This window comes from Dendropsophus ebraccatus, chromosome 2 (assembly GCF_027789765.1).
Source record: "Dendropsophus ebraccatus isolate aDenEbr1 chromosome 2, aDenEbr1.pat, whole genome shotgun sequence".
NCBI lineage: Eukaryota > Metazoa > Chordata > Amphibia > Anura > Hylidae > Dendropsophus > Dendropsophus ebraccatus.
In genome coordinates, this window is record NC_091455.1 from 55,421,343 (window position 1) to 55,446,751 (window position 25,409).

The 25,409-nt window shown below is 46.9% G+C and overlaps 1 protein-coding gene across 1 annotated transcript in view; it reads left to right on the forward strand.

Moving 5' to 3' along the window:
• SDR16C5 (short chain dehydrogenase/reductase family 16C member 5) overlaps nucleotides 1–25,409 on the forward strand; it is a 60,518-nt gene that overhangs the window by 9,873 nt on the left and 25,236 nt on the right. Inside the window, exons 3-4 of the mRNA XM_069957559.1 lie at nucleotides 4,095–4,226; nucleotides 5,185–5,284. Coding sequence (XP_069813660.1) covers nucleotides 4,095–4,226; nucleotides 5,185–5,284 — 232 coding nt within the window. The remainder of the gene's footprint in view (nucleotides 1–4,094; nucleotides 4,227–5,184; nucleotides 5,285–25,409) is intronic.

Here is a 25,409-nt window from a genome sequence, read left to right on the forward strand (position 1 = left end):
TTCACACTTATTAGGGGAGGGGGCTTTTTATTATTAATGCAATTAGTAATACAGCATAGATCGATGAGATGGGCACTTTGATTGCTTCCGGCTGCTGCAGCTGGAAGCAACCGAATGCCGAGTCAGGATAAGCGCCGTTACGGTGCAGACCCCGGCCGTGACAAGACACGGGGATCGCTCCTCTGGGCCAACGTCCCGGGGGGGGGGGGCGATCTCCTCCACTAGACACCAGGGAATGGCTGCATCAGGTAATCGGATGCAGCTGTCATCTTTGACAGCTGCATCCGATTATCTAAGTAGCGGGCGCGGCCATCGGACTGTGCCCGCTAATAGCCGCAGTCCCGGGCTACATGCGGCACCTGGACAGCCCCGCTTTGAACAGCGGTGGGCGGCCCTGGACGTACAGGGGTCGCCTAAGGGTTAAATAGCTTTTTGGTTTTGGCCATGGTGGAGCGGTTAGAGTGTGATTTGACTGTGTGGACAGGTGTTGAGATAGAGATTTTTTTTTTTTTTTTTCCAGTTTTTATGCAATAAATACTTTTATGCAAGTAATTAGTGCAGAGTAGGAGGAGCTTATATAAAAAAAAAAGACAGAAATCTTCCTGGTTGGTAGGTGATGAAATATTTATGCAATAAAATGTTAATTCATTATTGAAAAATCTAACAATGTGATTTTTAAAAAATATATATTCTGTCTCTCACAGTTGAAGTGTACCTTCGATAAAAATTACAGACCTCTCCATTCTCTGTAGGTGCAAAAAACTTGCAAACAACTAGGCCTCCACTGCAGTTATCTGTTGTTTGTATACAGGGCAGTTTCTAGATCATTTTGGCAACAGGGCGAATCTTGATAAAAGCACCCCCCCCCCCCCCCCCCCCCCCCCCCCCCGCGACCATACTCAATTCAGCCCTGGGGAAGGAAGGGGGGCTTTTATTAGGATTCGGGTTATTAGGAAGAAACAGTGTGTGTATTATGGCATAGAGCAGTGTTGCACCCCTAAAAGATAATGTTCAACGAATACAAAATCATCATACAGGGACTCACAGGTGACGTTTTCTTTGATTTGAGGCCCCATTTTCCTTTTCCTCTCCAACGGGGCCACCATGATGATTTCTTGCAGCTACAATTCGTCTCTTCAGAACCTGCCAGACAAACATCTCAGGCTCCGCACTTATCCAGCAACTTCCTTCCCTTTTCCCTCCTATAGGCCTATAGTAATTCTGCTGCTTGGTGCAGTAAAGTCTGCAAGGTGTGACCTCCATTACGCTGACATACAGGATGCTGGGAGAGCTGCGCGACCTCCATTACACTGACATACAGGATTAGGGGAGAGCTGTGTGACCTCTATTATACTGACATACAGGATGCTGGGAAAGCTGTGTGACCTCCATTATACTGACATACAGGATGCTGGCAAAGCTGGGTGACCACCCCCTGTGATGTCCCCATTGTAATAATCCCCCCTCTGCTTTCCCAATTGTCATACCCCTCACTGTGCTGTCTCCATAAAAAAATCCCCCCTGTGCTCCCCCCATAGTAATAATCCCCTCTGCTCCCCCTGCATTGCCAAACACACACACACACACACACACACAAAAAAAAAACATTATACTCACCTTATTCTGGCATAGGGGTCCCTCTCTCCTCTTCTTCTTCAGCCTGCGAGGAGCAGGCCGCTGCCACCCACATCTCTCTCCAGCAAACTCAGTGATATGACGTCATTGCGCTGCTGGAGGGAGAAGATGTCTGCAGACGCAGCGTGCTCGGCTGGCTTGGAGCTGTCCAGGGGCGGAGCTACTGGCGGTCTGGGGCGGAACTGTGGGCGGTCCGCTGGCGGAGCTACGGGCGGGCGGAGGGCAGTCTTGCCAGGCAGAGGGGCAGGTGATAGGGCGAGAGAGTGGGCGGGCGGCCAGGGGTGCGTGCAGCTAAGTGGAGTCCGGGGTATGCCACCAGCGCCCCCTAGCTGTCTGCGCCCCATACGGTCGCCCGGCCCGCCTGCCTCTAGAAACTGGACACACACACATATATATACACACACACAGGAGTCTGGTTTCAGCAGTGTCCTCTTTTTGCCCTGCCTGGTCTCTAGCTGCAGTTTTAGCACTGTCCTTGGCTTGATACTTGGATTTAATTGGAATTTTCCAAAAGTGTCTTACATAACTGCAGTTTTGTTACGTGTGTAATTTTCAGACAGAAACCCAATTTAGATCTCTGGCAGCGTTCTCCGGCTGTAGCTCTGCACAGACGTACAGAAAATTGGCGAGTCTGATGGATTTGGCTTGGGCCTTTTTTCTCTCTTTGATGTTGTTGACTGCATAACTTACAGATTCCTAGAAAGACCGATCTGCGTAAAACTCTCTTAACAGAACTTTTTTTTTTTCCGAGTTGTGACATGGGAAAATAAGGCTCATTGTTCAATTAACATCTACAGATAATTTTTGTATTTATAAGGGTGGAATATATTTGTTGGCCAGTTGTTCCATGCATCATGAGTTGGCAGCCCCCTTCTCCCTTGTGTTTTACGATTTTTCTTTATAAAGAGATCGTGATTTAGTATTTACATAGAGCTTCAACTTTATTAAAACTACCATTATACATAGATGCTACTATTGGCAATGGAACTTAAAGGGATCCCGTCACCACTTCTCACCTGTACGTTTTAGTAAATACTAGTGTTCCCGATAAAATAACAAATGTGGAACATCTTTTCTTTTAGATCTGTGTTGCACCTTTCCTCTGTTATTCTTACTATAAATGTATGACCCAATATCCAACTGGGGTGCATGTCCCTACACAGCCTGTCACCTCTGATTGGATAGTGTCAAACTGTGTAGGAGCACGCCTTCTATTGTAACATCTAGTTGGTTATTGAGTCTGTTCACTTTCCTAGTAAGAATAGCAGAGTTACAGCACAGAGCTGCAAGAAATGTTACAAAGTTATGTCGTGGGTGTAGCATGCATTTGTTAAAGGGGTTATCCAGCGCTACAAAAACATGACCACTTTCCCCCTACTGTTGTCTCCAGATTAGGTGCGGTTTTGAAACTCCGTTCCATTGAAGTAAATGGAGCTTAATTGCAAACTGCACCTGAACTGGAGACAACAGTAGGGGGGAAAGTGGCCATGTTTTTGTAGCGCTGGATAACCCCTTTAAATCAAACAGGCCAGAAGTGGTGACAGGCCCTCTTTAAAGCGGTAGTTAAGCAAAAAAAATTCTTTCAAATCAACTTGTGCCAGAGTTTTTTTTTTTAAATTGACTTCTATTAAAAAAATCTCAAGTCTTCTAGTACTTATCAGCTGCTGTATGTCCCACAGGAAGTGATGTATTCTTTCCGGTCTGGAGAACAGGAGAGGTTTTCTATGGGGATTTGCTTCTGCTCTGGACCGCTTCTGACATGGACAGAGCTGGCAGCAGAGAGCACTGTGTCAGACTAGGATTGAAACACTACTTCCTGTAGGACATAAAGCAGCTGATAAGTACTGGAAGACTGGAGATTTTATAATAAAAGTAAATCATAAATCTCAGGAACTTTCTGGCATCAGTTGATTTGTAAGATTTATAAGGGTATGTGCACACTACAGATTCTGGGTGGACAATTTCAAGAGGATTCCGCTGTGGGCCCCTGCTTGAAGTTCCTTTAAAGGGGAAGTCAGATCTCCATCAGCGAAATAGGAGGGAAAAAAACAAGCTGATCTGTGGGGTCAGACCACTTTGACTGCTATCAATCATAAGAAAAGAGGTGGTGTCCCCTGAAATAAATGAAACACAAGATGCATGTATGGCCAGCTCTCCAGTCATTCTCATTGGGGCTTCCAAACTGCTTGAAATGCCCCAGAATGAACAGAGCACTGGCTGTGTCCATGCGGTGTGCTCCATTCCAGGGATCATTCTTGGGATCAGTGAGGTTCCAGCGGTCAGATCTCCATCAACTTATGATGATCTGTGGATAGGGGATAACTTTTTGTAGGTATGATATTTATTACATAGACATTAAGCATAAATAGAAGCATACATAGATGCAGCCTAAGTATATATTACTATATCTGCATATATTCTGGGTACCCTATAATTTATTTCATTTCTCAATCCATCAGGTTAAAAAAGAAGTTGGAGATATCAGCATCTTAATAAACAATGCAGGTATTGTGACTGGAAAGAAATTCATTGATTCTCCGGATGCCCTTATAGAAAAGACCATGCAAGTCAACACGATGGCACATTTTTGGGTAATTTCAGTTTTTAGCATGTTAATAATGTGTAACCAAAAACACACACAACTTCTATAGTTGCAGCATCTTGTTTTTATATTTATCCCTAGACCTTTCTTTAAAGGTGTTGTCCAAAATGAGAGATCATGACTGATTTTTCCCTCCAAAAAAACGCAGCATATTTGTCCATAAATTGTCTGTAGTTTTGCAGTTAATAACAAACTACAATTCAGGTCACAGAATTAAAAATTGTCATTTTCAGATTTTGGAATCATGGGGTCTTAAAAATATAAATCTTTTTGTTTTTTCACAACAACATTTTTTCTTTTTTTACTATGATCCATTGTGCCTTTTATGTTTTTCCTTTAATAAAACAGCTCAGATTTATAGGATTTTCATGCGGTGTTCCATGGAAACATCCATTGGGAATGATGAAGTGAACACGTTTTATTGGTCAGCAGCACTACACAGACAATACTCCCTACTGTATTTGCTGCTGTTGAGCAGCCAAAATATTATTCAGCCTCAGTGTATCATAACTTTTATAATATATTAATTTGCAAAACTCATGATAGCATTAATGTATTCCCTTTTATCTTTAAATAATATTATAGTCTGCTCTACCTAATAGTTAAATTAAATGAGTGCTTTATGTAGATATAAATTATGTAAATCTCTTCCTGTACATTACATATACTATAAATATATCAATCCCATGGCCCCCGTTCCCTGACTGTGCGCGCCTGCGGGGTTGGTGGCCACTGACTGGCACGGTGTGGACTTAGTGTAGGGACCCATGTGTATCAGATACCTGCACGATGGTACATGGGGCAGTATGGCTTGATCAATTCATACACAAAATTCTGATGTGTTTTTTATTTAGCCTAGGGGCACCAGTATCAGCCATAGGTGTGAGGTGCAGCGCTCTTTTTCTTCCGTGAACCGCATAAATATATCAATGTTTCCTTACTTACAGACTTATAAAGCTTTCCTTCCTGCAATGATGGCCTCCAACCATGGACATCTTGTGAGCATTGCAAGTTCTGCTGGACTTATCGGAGTCAATGGACTAGCAGGTGAGAGAGTGCCTAAAAAAGGTGTTAATGTGAAGTATGCTTGTCACCACTGGCATAGTCCCTACTAGAAGACTGGGGATTGCACTACTGTGATCACCAATGGAAGGCTTGCTGGTGTGACTACTGTGGAAGTAAGGATGAGGACTGCTGTGCCTAGTAAGGAAGGAGGCTACTATGACTACTAGGTGACCACAGTAACTATGTTTGGTGTGTTTAAAAAGGGGTTGCATCATTCAGAAAACTAGTTCTAAACTGATTAATTCTGTGAGCTTAAACATATTTCAAGTGTATAAGCATTTCTGAAACTGTACTGAGATATATAGGCTTACTAATCCCCCATGTGACTGCATTGTTTTGATAACCTGTTGCCCTTCGTTACAACCCACTAAGGTGGGCCAGGCATACTTTCTTTCACTGTGCTTTCCAGAAAGTACTGGCAGTTGGTCTCCACTGAGTCTACAAGTAAGGGGAATTGTTTAAAAGTGTGTGCAACAGCAGGGTCACAGTTCAGAGAGAAAACCAGGAAGTCATTTGATCCATTGTGAAGGAATTTGCTGTGTTTTTTTTTTTTTTTTTTGGGGGGGGGGGGGGGTTGTTTTGTTTTTTTTACATCGCTCTACACATTTGTAATCCTTTACATACATGTTTGCCCCTTTAAGTATACGTCACATTCACATTCATGTAGGTACCTACTCCAGTGTCCCCCCCCCCCCCCCCCCCCCCATTAACTATTACACATTACAAAGTTTGTTTGGCAGCACTGTGGCTCAGTGGTTAGCACTGTAGCCTTGCAAAACTTTGTAATGTGTGTTAAAAAGCTGTCTGGAGCCGCTCCTGTTTTCCCCACATGTGATGCGATGTAACCAATGAAAAGGCTGCCAGGATGCAGGTGCACCAGTAGCTTTTCTCTCCCATTCATTGGAGAAGAACCCGGAAGTGAGGCAGAACTTAAGACACCAACTGGAGGTGAAAATGGCCGCAACCAGTGTGGAATTCGAACATGTGTCACTATAATTTTTGTTTTTTCTGGTATTGCCATAACATGCCCTAAAAACATTCCAGTTACATACGACTATTACATGACATAGATTTGTAACACAGAACCCTCTTCCTCATGATAACACATATACAAGATAGACAGAACTCCACCATATAAGAAATTAACTGTACTCCTCTTCTAATATATGGGGAAGAGGTATTAAGGGTGCGTTCACACCTACAGGATCTGCAGCAGATTTGATGCTGTGTTCAGTTATTTAAATGAAATCTGCTGCAGAAAATCAGCTGCAGATCCTGTAGGTGTGAACGCACCATAAAAGATAAGGAAAAAACTTGGGTTCTAGTTACAACTATAAACCGATAAAGAAACAACTGAACCTCTAATATATTGTAACACAATTGAATTTTATTGTTAAAAATATGACATGGTATTAATACATGATAATTGAAACACTTAGCAATGAACAAGGGCTGACTAGAATGTTAAAAACAGCAAACATACACGAGGGGGCTGCTGCAGGTGGACACAAATAAATAAATTAATTAATTAATAGTATAATAAATAAGTAAATACACAGTGGAAATATAGCACTTTGAGTCCTGCAGGACATATGATCAATTTCTCTAAGTGCTATATTTCCACTGTGTATTTACTTATGAAATTTATTATACTATTAATTTATTTATTTATTTGTGTCCACCTGCAGCAGCCCCCTGGTGTATGTTCGCTGTTTTTAACATTCTAGTCAGCCCTTGTTCATTGCTTAGTGTTTCAATTATCATGAATTAATACCATGTCATATTTTTAACAATAAAATTCAATTGTGTTACAATATATTAGAGGTTCAGTTGTTTCTTTATCGGTTTATACTCTTCCTCATGATATTGGGCATGCAGAGTGGCCTCTGTGAACCAGGTCAGTGTTGTGAAGTTGTATTGTTCATAGTTACAAGTCTGTTTCTCCTGCTCTTACATACAGACTGAAAAGTGACGTAAATCAATATTTCTTGTGGGTGGAATCTTAGTTTTTGTATGATCCTGGGAAGATAATGTTACTTCGAGGTTTACATTATTAAAAGGAACAACCTTTGATATAGTTTCAATTAGTATCTTATCATACAGAGTAATGTCAAGGCTAAAGTACATAATCCACATAAGCAGGGCAAAGTTTATAATCCACCCCTGCGACATGGACAGGGATGAAATCCCTGGTAACAATCCATGACACATTCACAGCAGGATGAAAACCTACAGCATGTTTGTGTTTCTACATAGAAAATGCTGGTGTAATCCACTGCAGATTTTACCTGCACAAATCCACAGCTGACATCCACAGCATTTCCCTCAGGTGTGAATTTGGCCTGACATTGCAGATGGCCAAATTGTAACTATTATTTTACTCTTCCTTACTAGTAAATGTTTAAGGTCCATCCATACATGCATATAAGGAGAAATGGTGATTACAATTAGATATGCTGTACAATCCATTGCACACAATTGTATCCTCCAAATAATCATTCCAGATTCATCTTTGCGGTCTGCCCAAAGGGGTTGTCCAAACAAAAGCAAAATGTACTCCCAGCAGGGAGTTGTATAAAAGTAGTAAACGTTGTGGTGCTGCAGGGGACTGGGGGAGGTGAGTATAGCATGTTTATTATTTTTAAACAGCCCCGAGTCAATTTTGCTTTTGCCCAGAACAAACCCTTTAATGTCTTCAGTAGATTGTTGAACAGTAATGAATATTTACCTACCACATTCATGGTAAATGTTACTTATTCAATTAACAAGTGTTTAATTACTAATCATTAAAGCTGTGTTAACATGTTGCAGTTCTGTTGTAGTACTGTTGTAGTGGTTATGCTTCAACTCTTACAGTAAAACCATGGTAGAACTGTGAAACGATTTCCTAAAGGGTCTAACTGCTTGGACCTCCCTGATGCCAAGTGGGGCCAGTGCCGCACACACACTACCTCTTCCTCCTCTTCGGCCTCTTCGGCCTCTTCGGCCTCTTCGGCCTCTTCTTTGTCTTTGGCCTCTTCGGCCTCTTCTTTCTCTTCGGCCTCTTCTTTCTCTTCGGCCTCTTCTTTCTCTTCGGCCTCTTCTTTGTCTTTGGCCTCTTCGGCCTCTTCTTTCTCTTCGGCCTCTTCTTTCTCTTCGGCCTCTTCTTTCTCTTCGGCCTCTTCTTTCTCTTCGGCCTCTTCGGCCTCTTCGGCCTCTTCTTTCTCTTCGGCCTCTTCTTTGTCTTCGGCCTCTTCTTTGTCTTCGGCCTCTTCTTTGTCTTCGGCCTCTTCTTTGTCTTCGGCCTCTTCTTTCTCTTCGGCCTCTTCTTTGTCTTCGGCCTCTTCTTTGTCTTCGGCCTCTTCTTTGTCTTCGGCCTCTTCTTTGTCTTCGGCCTCTTCTTTGTCTTCGGCCTCTTCTTTGTCTTCGGCCTCTTCTTTGTCTTCGGCCTCTTCTTTGTCTTCGGCCTCTTCTTTGTCTTCGGCCTCTTCTTTGTCTTCGGCCTCTTCTTTGTCTTCGGCCTCTTCTTTGTCTTCGGCCTCTTCTTTGTCTTCGGCCTCTTCAGCCTCTTCTTTGTCTTGGGCCTCTTCTTTCTCTTTGGCCTCTTCTTTCTCTTTGGCCTCTTCTTTCTCTTTGGCCTCTTCTTTCTCTTTGGCCTCTTCTTTCTCTTTGGCCTCTTCTTTCTCTTTGGCCTCTTCTTTCTCTTTGGCCTCTTCTTTCTCTTTGGCCTCTTCTTTCTCTTTGGCCTCTTCTTTCTCTTTGGCCTCTTCTTTCTCTTTGGCCTCTTTGGCCTCTTCGGCCTCTTCTTTCTCTTTGGCCTCTTCTTTCTCTTTGGCCTCTTTGGCCTCTTTGGCCTCTTTGGCCTCTTCGGCCTCTTTGGCCTCTTCGGCCTCTTCTTTCTCTTTGGCCTCTTCTTTCTCTTTGGCCTCTTCTTTCTCTTTGGCCTCTTCTTTCTCTTTGGACTCTTCTTTCTCTTTGGCCTCTTTGGCCTCTTCTTTCTCTTTGGCCTCTTCTTTCTCTTCTTTCTCTTTGGCCTCTTCTTTCTCTTTGGCCTCTTCTTTCTCTTCTTTCTCTTTGGCCTCTTCTTTCTCTTCTTTCTCTTTGGCCTCTTCTTTCTCTTCTTTCTCTTTGGCCTCTTCTTTCTCTTCTTTCTCTTTGGCCTCTTCTTTCTCTTCTTTCTCTTTGGCCTCTTCTTTCTCTTCTTTCTCTTTGGCCTCTTCTTTCTCTTCTTTCTCTTCGGCCTCTTCTTTCTCTTCGGCCTCTTCTTTCTCTTTGGCCTCTTCTTTCTCTTCGGCCTCTTCGGCCTCTTCTGCCTCTTGGGCCTCTTCGGCCTCTTCTGCCTCTTGGGCCTCTTCGGCCTCTTCTGCCTCTTCGGCCTCTTCTTTCTCTTCGGCCTCTTCGGCCTCTTCTTTCTCTTCGGCCTCTTCTTTCTCTTTGGCCTCTTCTTTCTCTTCGGCCTCTTCGGCCTCTTCTTTCTCTTTGGCCTCTTCTTTCTCTTTGGCCTCTTCTTTCTCTTTGGCCTCTTCTTTCTCTTTGGCCTCTTCTTTCTCTTTGGCCTCTTCTTTCTCTTCGGCCTCTTCTTTCTCTTCGGCCTCTTCGGCCTCTTTGGCCTCTTCGGCCTCTTTGGCCTCTTCTTTCTCTTTGGCCTCTTCTTTCTCTTTGGCCTCTTCTTTCTCTTTGGCCTCTTCTTTCTCTTTGGCCTCTTCTTTCTCTTTGGCCTCTTCTTTCTCTTTGGCCTCTTCTTTCTCTTCGGCCTCTTCTTTCTCTTCGGCCTCTTCTTTCTCTTCGGCCTCTTCTTTCTCTTCGGCCTCTTCTTACTCTTCGGCCTCTTCTTTCTCTTAGGCCTCTTCGGCCTCTTCTTTCTCTTCGGCCTCTTCGGCCTCTTCGGCCTCTTTGGCCTCTTCTTTCTCTTTGGTCTCTTTCTCTTTGGCCTCTTTCTCTTTCTCTTCGGCCTCTTCTTTCTCCTTTTTCTTCGGCCTCTTCTTTCTCTTCGGCCTCTTCTTTCTCTTCGGCCTCTTCTTTCTCTTCGGCCCCTTCTTTCTCTTCGGCCTCTTCTTTCTCTTTGGCCTCTTCTTTCTCTTTGGCCTCTTCTTTCTCTTTGGCCTCTTCTTTCTCTTTGGCCTCTTCTTTCTCTTTGGCCTCTTTGGCCTCTTCGGCCTCTTCGGCCTCTTCTTTCTCTTTGGCCTCTTCTTTCTCTTTGGCCTCTTTGGCCTCTTTGGCCTCTTCTTTCTCTTCGGCCTCTTCTTTCTCTTTGGCCTCTTTGGCCTCTTTGGCCTCTTCTTTCTCTTCGGCCTCTTCTTTCTCTTTGGCCTCTTCTTTCTCTTCAGCCTCTTTGGCCTCTTTGGCCTCTTCTTTCTCTTCGGCCTCTTTGGCCTCTTCTTTCTCTTCGGCCTCTTTGGCCTCTTCTTTCTCTTCGGCCTCTTTGGCCTCTTCTTTCTCTTCGGCCTCTTTGGCCTCTTCTTTCTCTTCGGCCTCTTTGGCCTCTTCTTTCTCTTTGGCCTCTTCTTTCTCTTTGGCCTCTTCTTTCTCTTCGGCCTCTTCGGCCTTTTCGGCCTCTTCTTTCTCTTCGGCCTCTTCGGCCTTTTCGGCCTCTTCGGCCTCTTTGGCCTCTTCGGCCTCTTTGGCCTCTTCTTTCTCTTCGGCCTCTTCTTTCTCTTCGGCCTCTTCTTTCTCTTCGGCCTCTTCTTTCTCTTCGGCCTCTTCTTTCTCTTCGGCCTCTTCTTTCTCTTCGGCCTCTTCTTACTCTTCGGCCTCTTCTTTCTCTTCTTTCTCTTCGGCCTCTTCGGCCTCTTCGGCCTCTTCTTTCTCTTCGGCCTCTTCTTTCTCTTCGGCCTCTTCTTTCTCTTCGGCCTCTTCTTTCTCTTCGGCCTCTTCTTTCTCTTCGGCCTCTTCTTTCTCTTCGGCCTCTTCTTTCTCTTCGGCCTCTTCTTTCTCTTCGGCCTCTTCTTTCTCTTCGGCCTCTTCGGCCTCTTCTTTCTCTTTGGCCTCTTCTTTCTCTTTGGCCTCTTCTTTCTCTTTGGCCTCTTCTTTCTCTTCGGCCTCTTCTTACTCTTCGGCCTCTTCTTTCTCTTCTTTCTCTTCGGCCTCTTCTTTCTCTTCGGCCTCTTCTTTCTCTTTGGCCTCTTTCTCTTTGGCCTCTTTCTCTTTCTCTTCGGCCTCTTCTTTCTCCTTTTTCTTCGGCCTCTTCTTTCTCTTCGGCCTCTTCTTTCTCTTCGGCCTCTTCTTTCTCTTCGGCCTCTTCTTTCTCTTCGGCCTCTTCTTTCTCTTCGGCCTCTTTTTTCTCTTCGGCCTCTTCTTTCTCTTCGGCCTCTTCTTTCTCTTCGGCCTCTTCGGCCTCTTCGGCCTCTTCGGCCTCTTCTTTCTCTTCGGCCTCTTCTTTCTCTTCGGCCTCTTCTTTCTCTTCGGCCTCTTCGGCCTCTTCTTTCTCTTCGGCCTCTTCTTTCTCTTCGGCCTCTTCTTTCTCTTCGGCCTCTTCTTTCTCTTCGGCCTCTTCTTTCTCTTCGGCCTCTTCTTTCTCTTTGGCCTCTTCTTTCTCTTCGGCCTCTTCTTTCTCTTTGGCCTCTTCTTTCTCTTTGGCCTCTTCTTTCTCTTTGGCCTCTTCTTTCTCTTTGGCCTCTTCTTTCTCTTTGGCCTCTTCTTTCTCTTTGGCCTCTTCTTTCTCTTTGGCCTCTTCTTTCTCTTTGGCCTCTTCTTTCTCTTTGGCCTCTTCTTTCTCTTCGGCCTCTTCTTTCTCTTCGGCCTCTTCGGCCTCTTCTTTCTCTTCGGCCTCTTCGGCCTCTTCTTTCTCTTCGGCCTCTTCGGCCTCTTCTTTCTCTTTGGCCTCTTCTTTTCTCTTTGGCCTCTTCTTTCTCTTTGGCCTCTTCTTTCTCTTCTTTCTCTTCGGCCTCTTCTTTCTCTTCTTTCTCTTCGGCCTCTTCTTTCTCTTCGGCCTCTTCTTTCTCTTCGGCCTCTTCTTTCTCTTCGGCCTCTTCTTTCTCTTCGGCCTCTTCTTTCTCTTCGGCCTCTTCTTTCTCTTCGGCCTCTTCTTTCTCTTCGGCCTCTTCTTTCTCTTCGGCCTCTTCTTTCTCTTCGGCCTCTTCTTTCTCTTCGGCCTCTTCGGCCTCTTCTTTCTCTTCGGCCTCTTCTTTCTCTTCGGCCTCTTCGGCCTCTTCTTTCTCTTCGGCCTCTTCGGCCTCTTCTTTCTCTTTGGCCTCTTCTTTCTCTTTCGCCTCTTCTTTCTCTTTGGCCTCTTCTTTCTCTTTCGCCTCTTCTTTCTCTTTGGCCTCTTCTTTCTCTTCGGCCTTCTCGGCCTCTTCTTTCTCTTCGGCCTCTTCTTTCTCTTCGGCCTCTTCGGCCTCTTCTTTCTCTTCGGCCTCTTCGGCCTCTTCTTTCTCTTCGGCCTCTTCTTTCTCTTCGGCCTCTTCGGCCTCTTCGGCCTCTTCTTTCTCTTTGGCCTCTTCTTTCTCTTCGGCCTTCTCGGCCTCTTCTTTCTCTTCGGCCTCTTCTTTCTCTTCGGCCTCTTCTTTCTCTTCGGCCTCTTCTTTCTCTTCGGCCTCTTCTTTCTCTTCGGCCTCTTCTGCCTCTTCGGCCTCTTCTTTCTCTTCGGCCTCTTCGGCCTCTTCGGCCTCTTCTTTCTCTTCGGCCTCTTCGGCCTCTTCGGCCTCTTCGGCCTCTTCGGCCTCTTCGGCCTCTTCGGCCTCTTCTTTCTCTTCGGCCTCTTCTTTCTCTTCGGCCTCTTCTTTCTCTTCGGCCTCTTCTTTCTCTTTGGCCTCTTCTTTCTCTTCGGCCTCTTCTTTCTCTTCGGCCTCTTCGGCCTCTTCGGCCTCTTCGGCCTCTTCTTTCTCTTCTTTTTCTTCGGCCTCTTCTTTCTCTTCGGCCTCTTCGGCCTCTTCTTTCTCTTTGGCCTCTTCGGCCTCTTCTTTCTCTTTGGCCTCTTCGGCCTCTTCTTTCTCTTTGGCCTCTTCGGCCTCTTCTTTCTCTTCGGCCTCTTCGGCCTCTTCTTTCTCTTCGGCCTCTTCGGCCTCTTCTTTCTCTTTGGCCTCTTCGGCCTCTTCTTTCTCTTCGGCCTCTTCTTTCTCTTCGGCCTCTTCTTTCTCTTCGGCCTCTTCGGCCTCTTCTTTCTCTTTGGCCTCTTCGGCCTCTTCTTTCTCTTTGGCCTCTTCGGCCTCTTCTTTCTCTTTGGCCTCTTCGGCCTCTTCTTTCTCTTCGGCCTCTTCGGCCTCTTCTTTCTCTTTGGCCTCTTCGGCCTCTTCTTTCTCTTTGGCCTCTTCGGCCTCTTCTTTCTCTTCGGCCTCTTCTTTCTCTTCTTTCTCTTCGGCCTCTTCGGCCTCTTCTTTCTCTTTAGCCTCTTCGGCCTCTTCTTTCTCTTTGGCCTCTTCGGCCTCTTCTTTCTCTTTGGCCTCTTCGGCCTCTTCTTTCTCTTTGGCCTCTTCGGCCTCTTCTTTCTCTTCGGCCTCTTCGGCCTCTTCTTTCTCTTTGGCCTCTTCGGCCTCTTCTTTCTCTTTGGCCTCTTCGGCCTCTTCTTTCTCTTTGGCCTCTTCGGCCTCTTCTTTCTCTTCGGCCTCTTCTTTCTCTTCGGCCTCTTCGGCCTCTTCTTTCTCTTCGGCCTCTTCGACCTCTTCTTTCTCTTCGGCCTCTTCGGCCTCTTCTTTCTCTTCGGCCTCTTCTTTCTCTTCGGCCTCTTCTTTCTCTTCGGCCTCTTCTTTCTCTTCGGCCTCTTCTTTCTCTTCGGCCTCTTCTTTCTCTTCGGCCTCTTCTTTCTCTTCGGCCTCTTCTTTCTCTTCGGCCTCTTCTTTCTCTTCGGCCTCTTCTTTCTCTTCGGCCTCTTCTTTCTCTTCGGCCTCTTCTTTCTCTTCGGCCTCTTCTTTCTCTTCGGCCTCTTCTTTCTCTTCGGCCTCTTCTTTCTCTTTGGCCTCTTCGGCCTCTTCTTTCTCTTTGGCCTCTTCGGCCTCTTCTTTCTCTTTGGCCTCTTCGGCCTCTTCTTTCTCTTTGGCCTCTTCGGCCTCTTCTTTCTCTTTGGCCTCTTCGGCCTCTTCTTTCTCTTCGGCCTCTTCTTTCTCTTTAGCCTCTTCGGCCTCTTCTTTCTCTTTGGCCTCTTCGGCCTCTTCTTTCTCTTCGGCCTCTTCGACCTCTTCTTTCTCTTCGGCCTCTTCGGCCTCTTCTTTCTCTTCGGCCTCTTCTTTCTCTTCGGCCTCTTCTTTCTCTTCGGCCTCTTCTTTCTCTTCGGCCTCTTCGGCCTCTTCTTTCTCTTCGGCCTCTTCTTTCTCTTCGGCCTCTTCTTTCTCTTCGGCCTCTTCTTTCTCTTCGGCCTCTTCGGCCTCTTCTTTCTCTTCTTTTTCTTCGGCCTCTTCTTTCTCTTCGGCCTCTTCTTTCTCTTCGGCCTCTTCGGCCTCTTCGGCCTCTTCGGCCTCTTTGGCCTCTTCGGCCTCTTCTTTCTCTTTGGCCTCTTCGGCCTCTTCTTTCTCTTTGGCCTCTTCGGCCTCTTCTTTCTCTTTGGCCTCTTCGGCCTCTTCTTTCTCTTTGGCCTCTTCGGCCTCTTCTTTCTCTTCGGCCTCTTCTTTCTCTTCGGCCTCTTCTTTCTCTTCGGCCTCTTCTTTCTCTTCGGCCTCTTCTTTCTCTTCGGCCTCTTCGACCTCTTCTTTCTCTTCGACCTCTTCTTTCTCTTCGGCCTCTTCGGCCTCTTCTTTCTCTTTGGCCTCTTCGGCCTCTTCGGCCTCTTCTTTCTCTTTGGCCTCTTCGGCCTCTTCTTTCTCTTCGGCCTCTTCTTTCTCTTCGGCCTCTTCTTTCTCTTCTTTTTCTTCGGCCTCTTCTTTCTCTTCGGCCTCTTCTTTCTCTTCTTTTTCTTCGGCCTCTTCTTTCTCTTCTTTTTCTTCGGCCTCTTCTTTCTCTTCTTTTTCTTCGGCCTCTTCTTTCTCTTCTTTCTCTTCGGCCTCTTCTTTCTCTTCTTTTTCTTTGGCCTCTTCTTTCTCTTCGGCCTCTTCTTTCTCTTCGGCCTCTTCGGCCTCTTTGGCCTCTTTGGCCTCTTCGGCCTCTTCTTTCTCTTCGGCCTCTTCTTTCTCTTCTGCCTCTTCTTTCTCTTCGGCCTCTTCTTTCTCTTCTGCCTCTTCTTTCTCTTCGGCCTCTTCTTTCTCTTCGGCCTCTTCTTTCTCTTCGGCCTCTTCTTTCTCTTCGGCCTCTTCTTTCTCTTCGGCCTCTTTGGCCTCTTCTTTCTCTTCGGCCTCTTTGGCCTCTTCTTTCTCTTTGGCCTCTTCTTTCTCTTCGGCCTCTTCTTTCTCTTCGGCCTCTTCGGCCTCTTCTTTCTCTTCGGCCTCTTCGGCCTCTTCTTTCTCTTCGGCCTCTTCGGCCTCTTCTTTCTCTTCGGCCTCTTCTTTCTCTTTGGCCTCTTCTTTCTCTTCGGCCTCTTTGTCTTCGGCCTCTTCTTTCTCTTCTTTCTCTTCGGCCTCTTCTTTCTCTTCGGCCTCTTCGGCCTCTTCTTTCTCTTCGGCCTCTTCTTTCTCTTCGGCCTCTTCTTTCTCTTCGGCCTCTTCTTTCTCTTCGGCCTCTTCGGCCTCTTCTTTCTCTTCGGCCTCTTCGGCCTCTTCTTTCTCTTCGGCCTCTTCTTTCTCTTCGGCCTCTTCTTTCTCTAAGGCCTCTTCTTTCTCTTCGGCCTCTTATTTCTCTTCGGCCTCTTATTTCTCTTCGGCCTCTTCGGCCTCTTCTTTCTCTTCGGCCTCTTCTTTCTCTTCGGCCTCTTCGGCCTCTTCTTTCTCTTCGGCCTCTTCTTTCTCTTCGGCCTCTTCTTTCTCTTCGGCCTCTTCTTTCTCTTCGGCCTCTTCTTTCTCTTCGGCCTCTTCTTTCTCTTTGACCTCTTCTTTCTCTTTGACCTCTTCTTTCTCTTTGACCTCTTCTTTCTCTTCGGCCTCTTCTTTCTCTTCTTTCTCTTTGGCCTCTTCTTTCTCTTTGGCCTCTTCTTTCTCTTTGGCCTCTTCTTTCTCTTCGGCCTCTTCTTTCTCTTCGGCCTCTTCTTTCTCTTCGGCCTCTTCTTTCTCTTCGGCCTCTTCTTTCTCTTCGGCCTCTTCTGCCTCTTCTGCCTCTTCGGCCTCTTCTGCCTCTTCGGCCTCTTCTTTTTCTTCTTTCTCTTTGGCCTCTTCTTTCTCTTCGGCCTCTTCTTTCTCTTCGGCCTCTTCTTTCTCTTCGGCCTCTTCGGCCTCTTCGGCCTCTTCGGCCTCTTCTTTCTCTTCGGCCTCTTCTTTCTCTTCGGCCTCTTCTTTCTCTTCGGCCTCTTCTTTCTCTTCGGCCTCTTCTTTCTCTTCGGCCTCTTCGGCCTCTTCTTTCTCTTCGGCCTCTTCGGCCTCTTCTTTCTCTTCGGCCTCTTCGGCCTCTTCGGCCTCTTCGGCCTCTTCTTTCTCTTCGGCCTCTTCTTTCTCTTCGGCCTCTTCTTTCTCTTCGGCCTCTTCGGCCTCTTCTTTCTCTTCGGCCTCTTCTTTCTCTTCGGCCTCTTCTTTCTCTTCGGCCTCTTCTTTCTCTTCGGCCTCTTCGGCCTCTTCTTTCTCTTCGGCCTCTTCTTTCTCTTCGGCCTCTTCGGCCTCTTCTTTCTCTTCGGCCTCTTCTTTCTCTTCGGCCTCTTCTTTCTCTTCGGCCTCTTCTTTCTCTTCGGCCTCTTCTTTCTCTTCGGCCTCTTCTTTCTCTTCGGCCTCTTCTTTCTCTTCGGCCTCTTCGGCCTCTTCTTTCTCTTCTTTCTCTTCGGCCTCTTCTTTCTCTTCGGCCTCTTCTTTCTCTTCGGCCTCTTCGGCCTCTTCTTTCTCTTTGGCCTCTTCGGCCTCTTCTTTCTCTTTGGCCTCTTCGGCCTCTTCTTTCTCTTTGGCCTCTTCGGCCTCTTCTTTCTCTTTGGCCTCTTCGGCCTCTTCTTTCTCTTTGGCCTCTTCGGCCTCTTCTTTCTCTTTGGCCTCTTCGGCCTCTTCTTTCTCTTCGGCCTCTTCTTTCTCTTCGGCCTCTTCTTTCTCTTCGGCCTCTTCTTTCTCTTCTTTCTCTTCGGCCTCTTCTTTCTCTTCTTTCTCTTCGGCCTCTTCGGCCTCTTCTTTCTCTTTGGCCTCTTCGGCCTCTTCTTTCTCTTTGGCCTCTTCGGCCTCTTCTTTCTCTTTGGCCTCTTCGGCCTCTTCTTTCTCTTTGGCCTCTTCGGCCTCTTCTTTCTCTTCGGCCTCTTCGGCCTCTTCTTTCTCTTTGGCCTCTTCGGCCTCTTCTTTCTCTTTGGCCTCTTCGGCCTCTTCTTTCTCTTCGGCCTCTTCTTTCTCTTCGGCCTCTTCTTTCTCTTCGGCCTCTTCGACCTCTTCTTTCTCTTCGGCCTCTTCGACCTCTTCTTTCTCTTCGGCCTCTTCGACCTCTTCTTCTTTCTCTACGGCCTCTTCGGCCTCTTCTTTCTCTTCGGCCTCTTCGGCCTCTTCTTTCTCTTCGGCCTCTTCGACCTCTTCTTCTTTCTCTTCGGCCTCTTCGGCCTCTTCTTTCTCTTCGGCCTCTTCGGCCTCTTCGGCCTCTTCTTTCTCTTCGGCCTCTTCGACCTCTTCTTCTTTCTCTTCGGCCTCTTCGGCCTCTTCTTTCTCTTCGGCCTCTTCTTTCTCTTCGGCCTCTTCTTTCTCTTCGGCCTCTTCTTTCTCTTCGGCCTCTTCGGCCTCTTCTTTCTCTTCTTTTTCTTCGGCCTCTTCTTTCTCTTCGGCCTCTTCGGCCTCTTCTTTCTCTTCTTTTTCTTCGGCCTCTTCTTTCTCTTTGGCCTCTTCGGCCTCTTCTTTCTCTTTGGCCTCTTCGGCCTCTTCTTTCTCTTTGGCCTCTTCGGCCTCTTCTTTCTCTTTGGCCTCTTCGGCCTCTTCTTTCTCTTCGGCCTCTTCTTTCTCTTCGGCCTCTTCGGCCTCTTCGGCCTCTTCTTTCTCTTCGGCCTCTTCTTTCTCTTCGGCCTCTTCTTTCTCTTCTTTCTCTTCGGCCTCTTCGACCTCTTCTTTCTCTTCGGCCTCTTCTTTCTCTTCGGCCTCTTCTTTCTCTTCGGCCTCTTCTTTCTCTTCGGCCTCTTCGGCCTCTTCTTTCTCTTCGGCCTCTTCGGCCTCTTCGGCCTCTTCTTTCTCTTCGGCCTCTTCTTTCTCTTTGGCCTCTTCTCTCTCTTTGGCCTCTTCTTTCTCTTCGGCCTCTTCTTTCTCTTCGGCCTCTTCTTTCTCTTCGGCCTCTTCTTTCTCTTCGGCCTCTTCTTTCTCTTCGGCCTCTTCTTTCTCTTCGGCCTCTTTGGCCTCTTCTTTCTCTTCGGCCTCTTTGGCCTCTTCTTTCTCTTCGGCCTCTTTGGCCTCTTCTTTCTCTTCGGCCTCTTCTTTCTCTTCGGCCTCTTCTTTCTCTTCGGCCTCTTCTTTCTCTTTGACCTCTTCTTTCTCTTTGACCTCTTCTTTCTCTTCGACCTCTTCTTTCTCTTCGGCCTCTTCTTTCTCTTCTTTCTCTTTGGCCTCTTCTTTCTCTTTGGCCTCTTCTTTCTCTTTGGCCTCTTCTTTCTCTTTGGCCTCTTCTTTCTCTTTGGCCTCTTCTTTCTCTTCGGCCTCTTCTTTGTCTTCGGCCTCTTCTTTCTCTTCTTTCTCTTCGGCCTCTTCTTTCTCTTCGGCCTCTTCTTTTTCTTCTTTCTCTTTGGCCTCTTCTTTCTCTTCGGCCTCTTCTTTCTCTTCGGCCTCTTCTTTCTCTTCGGCCTCTTCTTTCTCTTCGGCCTCTTCGGCCTCTTCGGCCTCTTCGGCCTCTTCTTTCTCTTCGGCCTCTTCGGCCTCTTCTTTCTCTTCGGCCTCTTCTTTCTCTTCGGCCTCTTCGGCCTCTTTTTTCTCTTCGGCCTCTTCTTTCTCTTCGGCCTCTTCTTTCTCTTCGGCCTCTTCGGCCTCTACTTTCTTTTCGGCCTCTACTTTCTCTTCGGCCTCTTCTTTCTCTTCGGCCTCTTCTTTCTCTTTGGCCTCTTCGGCCTCTTCTTTCTCTTCGGCCTCTTCTTTCTCTTCGGCCTCTTCTTTCTCTTCGGCCCCTTCGGCCTCTTCTTTTTCTTCTTTCTCTTTGCCCTCTTCTTTCTCTTCGGCCTCTTCTTTCTCTTTGGCCTCTTCTTTCTCTTCGGCCTCTTCTTTCTCTTCGGCCTCTTCTTTCTCTTCTTTCTCTTCGGCCTCTTCTTTCTCTTCGGCCTCTTCTTTTTCTTCGGCCTCTTCTTTTTCTTCTTTCTCTTCGGCCTCTTCTTTCTCTTCGGCCTCTTCTTTCTCTTTGGCCTCTTCTTTGTCTTCGGCCTCTTCTTTCTCTTCGGCCTCTTCTTTCTCTTCTTTCTCTTCGGCCTCTTCTTTCTCTTCGGCCTCTTCTTTTTCTTCGGCCTCTTCTTTCTCTTCGGCCTCTTCTTTCTCTTCGGCCTCTTCTTTCTCTTCGGCCCCTTCTTTCTCTTCGGCCCCTTCGGCCTCTTCTTTTTCTTCTTTCTCTTTGGCCTCTTCTTTCTCTTCGGCCTCTTCTTTCTCTTTGGCCTCTTCTTTCTCTTCGGCCTCTTCTTTCTCTTCGGCCTCTTCTTTCTCTTCTTTCTCTTCGGCCTCTTCTTTCTCTTCGGCCTCTTCTTTTTCTTCGGCCTCTTCTTTTTCTTCGGCCTCTTCTTTTTCTTCTTTCTCTTCGGCCTCTTCTTTCTCTTTGGCCTCTTCTTTCTCTTTGGCCTCTTCTTTGTCTTCGGCCTCTTCTTTCTCTTCGGCCTCTTCTTTCTCTTCTTTCTCTTCGGCCTCTTCTTTCTCTTCGGCCTCTTCTTTTTCTTCGGCCTCTTCTTTCTCTTTGGCCTCTTCTTTCTCTTCGGCCTCTTCTTTCTCTTCGGCCTCTTCTTTCTCTTCTTTCTCTTCGGCCTCTTCTTTCTCTTCGGCCTCTTCTTTTTCTTCGGCCTCTTCTTTTTCTTCGGCCTCTTCTTTCTCTTCGGCCTCTTCTTTCTCTTTGGCCTCTTCTTTCTCTTTGGCCTCTTCTTTCTCTTTGGCCTCTTCTTTGTCTTCGGCCTCTTCTTTCTCTTCGGCCTCTTCTTTCTCTTCGGCCTCTTCTTTCTCTTCTTTCTCTTCGGCCTCTTCTTTCTCTTCGGCCTCTTCTTTTTCTTCGGCCTCTTCTTTCTCTTCGGCCTCTTCTTTCTCTTCGGCCTCTTCTTTCTCTTCGGCCCCTTCTTTCTCTTCGGCCCCTTCGGCCTCTTCTTTTTCTTCTTTCTCTTTGGCCTCTTCTTTCTCTTCGGCCTCTTCTTTCTCTTTGGCCTCTTCTTTCTCTTTGGCCTCTTCTTTCTCTTCGGCCTCTTCTTTCTCTTTGGCCTCTTCGGCCTCTTCTTTCTCTTTGGCCTCTTCGGCCTCTTCGGCCTCTTCTTTCTCTTTGGCCTCTTCGGCCTCTTCTTTCTCTTTGGCCTCTTCTTTCTCTTTGGCCTCTTCTTTCTCTTTGGCCTCTTCTTTCTCTTTGGCCTCTTCGGCCTCTTCTTTCTCTTTGGCCTCTTCTTTCTCTTTGGCCTCTTCTTTCTCTTCGGCCTCTTCTTTCTCTTTGGCCTCTTCGGCCTCTTCTTTCTCTTTGGCCTCTTCGGCCTCTTCTTTCTCTTTGGCCTCTTCGGCCTCTTCTTTCTCTTTGGCCTCTTCGGCCTCTTCTTTCTCTTTGGCCTCTTCGGCCTCTTCTTTCTCTTTGGCCTCTTCGGCCTCTTTTCTCTTCGGCCTCTTTTTTTCTCTTCGGCCTCTTCGGCCTCTTCTTTCTCTTTGGCCTCTTCTTTCTCTTTGGCCTCTTCTTTCTCTTGGGCCTCTTCGGCCTCTTCTTTCTCTTTGGCCTCTTCTTTCTCTTTGGCCTCTTCTTTCTCTTCGGCCTCTTCTTTCTCTTCGGCCTCTTCTTTCTCTTCGGCCTCTTCTTTCTCTTCGGCCTCTTCTTTCTCTTCGGCCTCTTCTTTCTCTTCGGCCTCTTCTTTCTCTTCGGCCTCTTCTTTCTCTTCGGCCTCTTCTTTCTCTTCGGCCTCTTCTTTTTCTTCGGCCTCTTCGGCCTCTTCTTTCTCTTCGGCCTCTTCTTTCTCTTCGGCCTCTTCTTTCTCTTCGGCCTCTTCTTTCTCTTCGGCCTCTTCTTTCTCTTCGGCCTCTTCTTTCTCTTCGGCCTCTTCGGCCTCTTCGGCCTCTTCGGCCTCTTCGGCCTCTTCTTTCTCTTCGGCCTCTTTTTTCTCTTCGGCCTCTTTTTTCTCTTCGGCCTCTTCTTTCTCTTTGGCCTCCTCTTTCTCTTTGGCCTCTTCGGCCTCTTTGGCCTCTTCTTTCTCTTTGGCCTCTTCTTTCTCTTTGGCCTCTTCTTTCTCTTTGGCCTCTTCTTTCTCTTTGGCCTCTTTGGCCTCTTCTTTCTCTTTGGCCTCTTCTTTCTCTTTGGCCTCTTCTTTCTCTTTGGCCTCTTTGGCCTCTTTGGCCTCTTTGGCCTCTTCTTTCTCTTTGGCCTCTTCGGCCTCTTTGGCCTCTTCTTTCTCTTCGGCCTCTTCTTTCTCTTCGGCCTCTTCTTTCTCTTCGGCCTCTTCTTTCTCTTCTTTCTCTTCGGCCTCTTTGGCCTCTTCTTTCTCTTTGGCCTCTTCGGCCTCTTCTTTCTCTTTGGCCTCTTCGGCCTCTTCTTTCTCTTTGGCCTCTTCTTTCTCTTTGGCCTCTTCGGCCTCTTCTTTCTCTTTGGCCTCTTCTTTCTCTTTGGCCTCTTCGGCCTCTTCTTTCTCTTTGGCCTCTTCGGCCTCTTCTTTCTCTTTGGCCTCTTCGGCCTCTTCTTTCTCTTCGGCCTCTTCTTTCTCTTCGGCCTCTTCTTTCTCTTCGGCCTCTTCTTTCTCTTCGGCCTCTTCTTTCTCTTCGGCCTCTTCTTTCTCTTCGGCCTCTTCTTTCTCTTCGGCCTCTTCTTTCTCTTCGGCCTCTTCTTTCTCTTCGGCCTCTTCGGCCTCTTCTTTCTCTTTGGCCTCTTCTTTCTCTTTGGCCTCTTCTTTCTCTTTGGCCTCTTCTTTCTCTTTGGCCTCTTCTTTCTCTTTGGCCTCTTCTTTCTCTTCTTTCTCTTTGGCCTCTTCTTTCTCTTCTTTCTCTTTGGCCTCTTCTTTCTCTTTGGCCTCTTCTTTCTCTTCTTTCTCTTTGGCCTCTTCGGCCTCTTCTTTCTCTTTGGCCTCTTCGGCCTCTTCTTTCTCTTTGGCCTCTTTGGCCTCTTCTTTCTCTTCGGCCTCTTCTTTCTCTTTGGCCTCTTCTTTCTCTTCGGCCTCTTCTTTCTCTTTGGCCTCTTCTTTCTCTTCGGCCTCTTCTTTCTCTTTGGCCTCTTCTTTCTCTTTGGCCTCTTCTTTCTCTTTGGCCTCTTTTTTCTCTTCGGCCTCTTCTGCCTCTTTGGCCTCTTTTTTCTCTTCGGCCTCTTCTGCCTCTTCGGCCTCTTCTTTCTCTTCGGCCTCTTCTTTCTCTTCGGCCTCTTCTTTTTCTTCGGCCTCTTCTTTCTCTTCTTTCTCTTCGGCCTCTTCTTTTTCTTCGGCCTCTTCTTTCTCTTCGGCCTCTTTTTTTTCTTCGGCCTCTTCTTTCTCTTCTTTCTCTTCGGCCTCTTCTTTTTCTTCGGCCTCTTCTTTCTCTTCTTTCTCTTCGGCCTCTTCTTTCTCTTCGGCCTCTTCTTTCTCTTCGGCCTCTTCTTTCTTTTCGGCCTTTTTCTTTCTCTTCGGCCTCTTCTTTCTCTTCGGCCTCTTCTTTCTCTTCGGCCTCTTCTTTCTCTTCGGCCTCTTCTTTCTCTTCGGCCTCTTCTTTCTCTTCTTTCTCTTCGGCCTCTTCTTTCTCTTCGGCCTCTTCTTGCTCTTCGGCCTCTTCTTTCTCTTCGGCCTCTTCTTTCTCTTCGGCCTCTTCTTTCTCTTCGGCCTCTTCTTTCTCTTCGGCCTCTTCTTTCTCTTCGGCCTCTTCTTTCTCTTCGGCCTCTTCTTTCTCTTCGGCCTCTTTGGCCTCTTTCTCTTTGGCCTCTTCTTTCTCTTTGGCCTCTTCTTTCTCTTCTTTCTCTTTGGCCTCTTCTTTCTCTTCTTTCTCTTTGGCCTCTTCTTTCTCTTCTTTCTCTTTGGCCTCTGCTTTCTCTTCTTTCTCTTTGGCCTCTTCTTTCTCTTCTTTCTCTTTGGCCTCTTCTTTCTCTTCTTTCTCTTTGGCCTCTTCTTTCTCTTCTTTCTCTTTGGCCTCTTCTTTCTCTTCTTTCTCTTTGGCCTCTTCTTTCTCTTCTTTCTCTTCGGCCTCTTCTTTCTCTTTGGCCTCTTCTTTCTCTTCTTTCTCTTTGGCCTCTTCTTTCTCTTCTTTCTCTTTGGCCTCTTCTTTCTCTTCTTTCTCTTTGGCCTCTTCTTTCTCTTCTTTCTCTTTGGCCTCTTCTTTCTCTTCTTTCTCTTTGGCCTCTTCTTTCTCTTCTTTCTCTTCGGCCTCTTCTTTCTCTTCTTTCTCTTCGGCCTCTTCTTTCTCTTCTTTCTCTTCGGCCTCTTCTTTCTCTTCTTTCTCTTTCTCTTCGGCCTCTTCTTTCTCTTCGGCCTCTTCTTTCTCTTCGGCCTCTTCTTTCTCTTCGGCCTCTTCTTTCTCTTTGGCCTCTTCTTTCTCTTCGGCCTCTTCTTTCTCTTCGGCCTCTTCGGCCTCTTTTTTCTCTTTGGCCTCCTCTTTCTCTTTGGCCTCTTCGGCCTCTTTGGCCTCTTCTTTCTCTTTGGCCTCTTCTTTCTCTTTGGCCTCTTCTTTCTCTTTGGCCTCTTCTTTCTCTTCTTTCTCTTTGGCCTCTTCTTTCTCTTTGGCCTCTTCTTTCTCTTCGGCCTCTTCTTTCTCTTCTTTCTCTTCTTTCTCTTTGGCCTCTTCTTTCTCTTTGGCCTCTTCGGCCTCTTCTTTCTCTTTGGCCTCTTCGGCCTCTTCTTTCTCTTTGGCCTCTTCGGCCTCTTCTTTCTCTTTGGCCTCTTCGGCCTCTTCTTTCTCTTTGGCCTCTTCGGCCTCTTCTTTCTCTTCGGCCTCTTCTTTCTCTTCGGCCTCTTCGGCCTCTTCTTTCTCTTCGGCCTCTTCGGCCTCTTCTTTCTCTTTGGCCTCTTCTTTCTCTTTGGCCTCTTCTTTCTCTTCTTTCTCTTTGGCCTCTTCTTTCTCTTCTTTTTCTTTGGCCTCTTCTTTCTCTTTGGCCTCTTCTTTCTCTTCTTTCTCTTTGGCCTCTTCTTTCTCTTCTTTCTCTTTGGCCTCTTCTTTCTCTTCTTTCTCTTTGGCCTCTTCTTTCTCTTCTTTCTCTTTGGCCTCTTCTTTCTCTTCTTTCTCTTTGGCCTCTTCTTTCTCTTCTTTCTCTTTGGCCTCTTCTTTCTCTTCTTTCTCTTTGGCCTCTTCTTTCTCTTCTTTCTCTTTGGCCTCTTCTTTCTCTTCTTTCTCTTTGGCCTCTTCTTTCTCTTCTTTCTCTTCGGCCTCTTCTTTCTCTTCTTTCTCTTCGGCCTCTTCTTTCTCTTCGGCCTCTTCTTTCTCTTCGGCCTCTTCTTTCTCTTTGGCCTCTTTCTCTTTGGCCTCTTCTTTCTCTTTGGCCTCTTCTTTCTCTTCTTTCTCTTTGGCCTCTTCTTTCTCTTCTTTCTCTTTGGCCTCTTCTTTCTCTTTGGCCTCTTCTTTCTCTTTGGCCTCTTCTTTCTCTTCTTTCTCTTTGGCCTCTTCTTTCTCTTCTTTCTCTTTGGCCTCTTCTTTCTCTTCTTTCTCTTGGCCTCTTCTTTCTCTTCTTTCTCTTTGGCCTCTTCTTTCTCTTCTTTCTCTTTGGCCTCTTCTTTCTCTTCTTTCTCTTTGGCCTCTTCTTTCTCTTCTTTCTCTTTGGCCTCTTCTTTCTCTTCTTTCTCTTTGGCCTCTTCTTTCTCTTTGGCCTCTTCTTTCTCTTCTTTCTCTTTGGCCTCTTCTTTCTCTTCGGCCTCTTCTTTCTCTTTGGCCTCTTCGGCCTCTTTGGCCTCTTCTTTCTCTTTGGCCTCTTCTTTCTCTTTGGCCTCTTCTTTCTCTTTGGCCTCTTCTTTCTCTTCGGCCTCTTCTTTCTCTTCTTTCTCTTCGGCCTCTTTGGCCTCTTCTTTCTCTTTGGCCTCTTCGGCCTCTTCTTTCTCTTTGGCCTCTTCGGCCTCTTTGGCCTCTTCGGCCTCTTCTTTCTCTTTGGCCTCTTCGGCCTCTTCTTTCTCTTTGGCCTCTTCGGCCTCTTCTTTCTCTTTGGCCTCTTCGGCCTCTTCTTT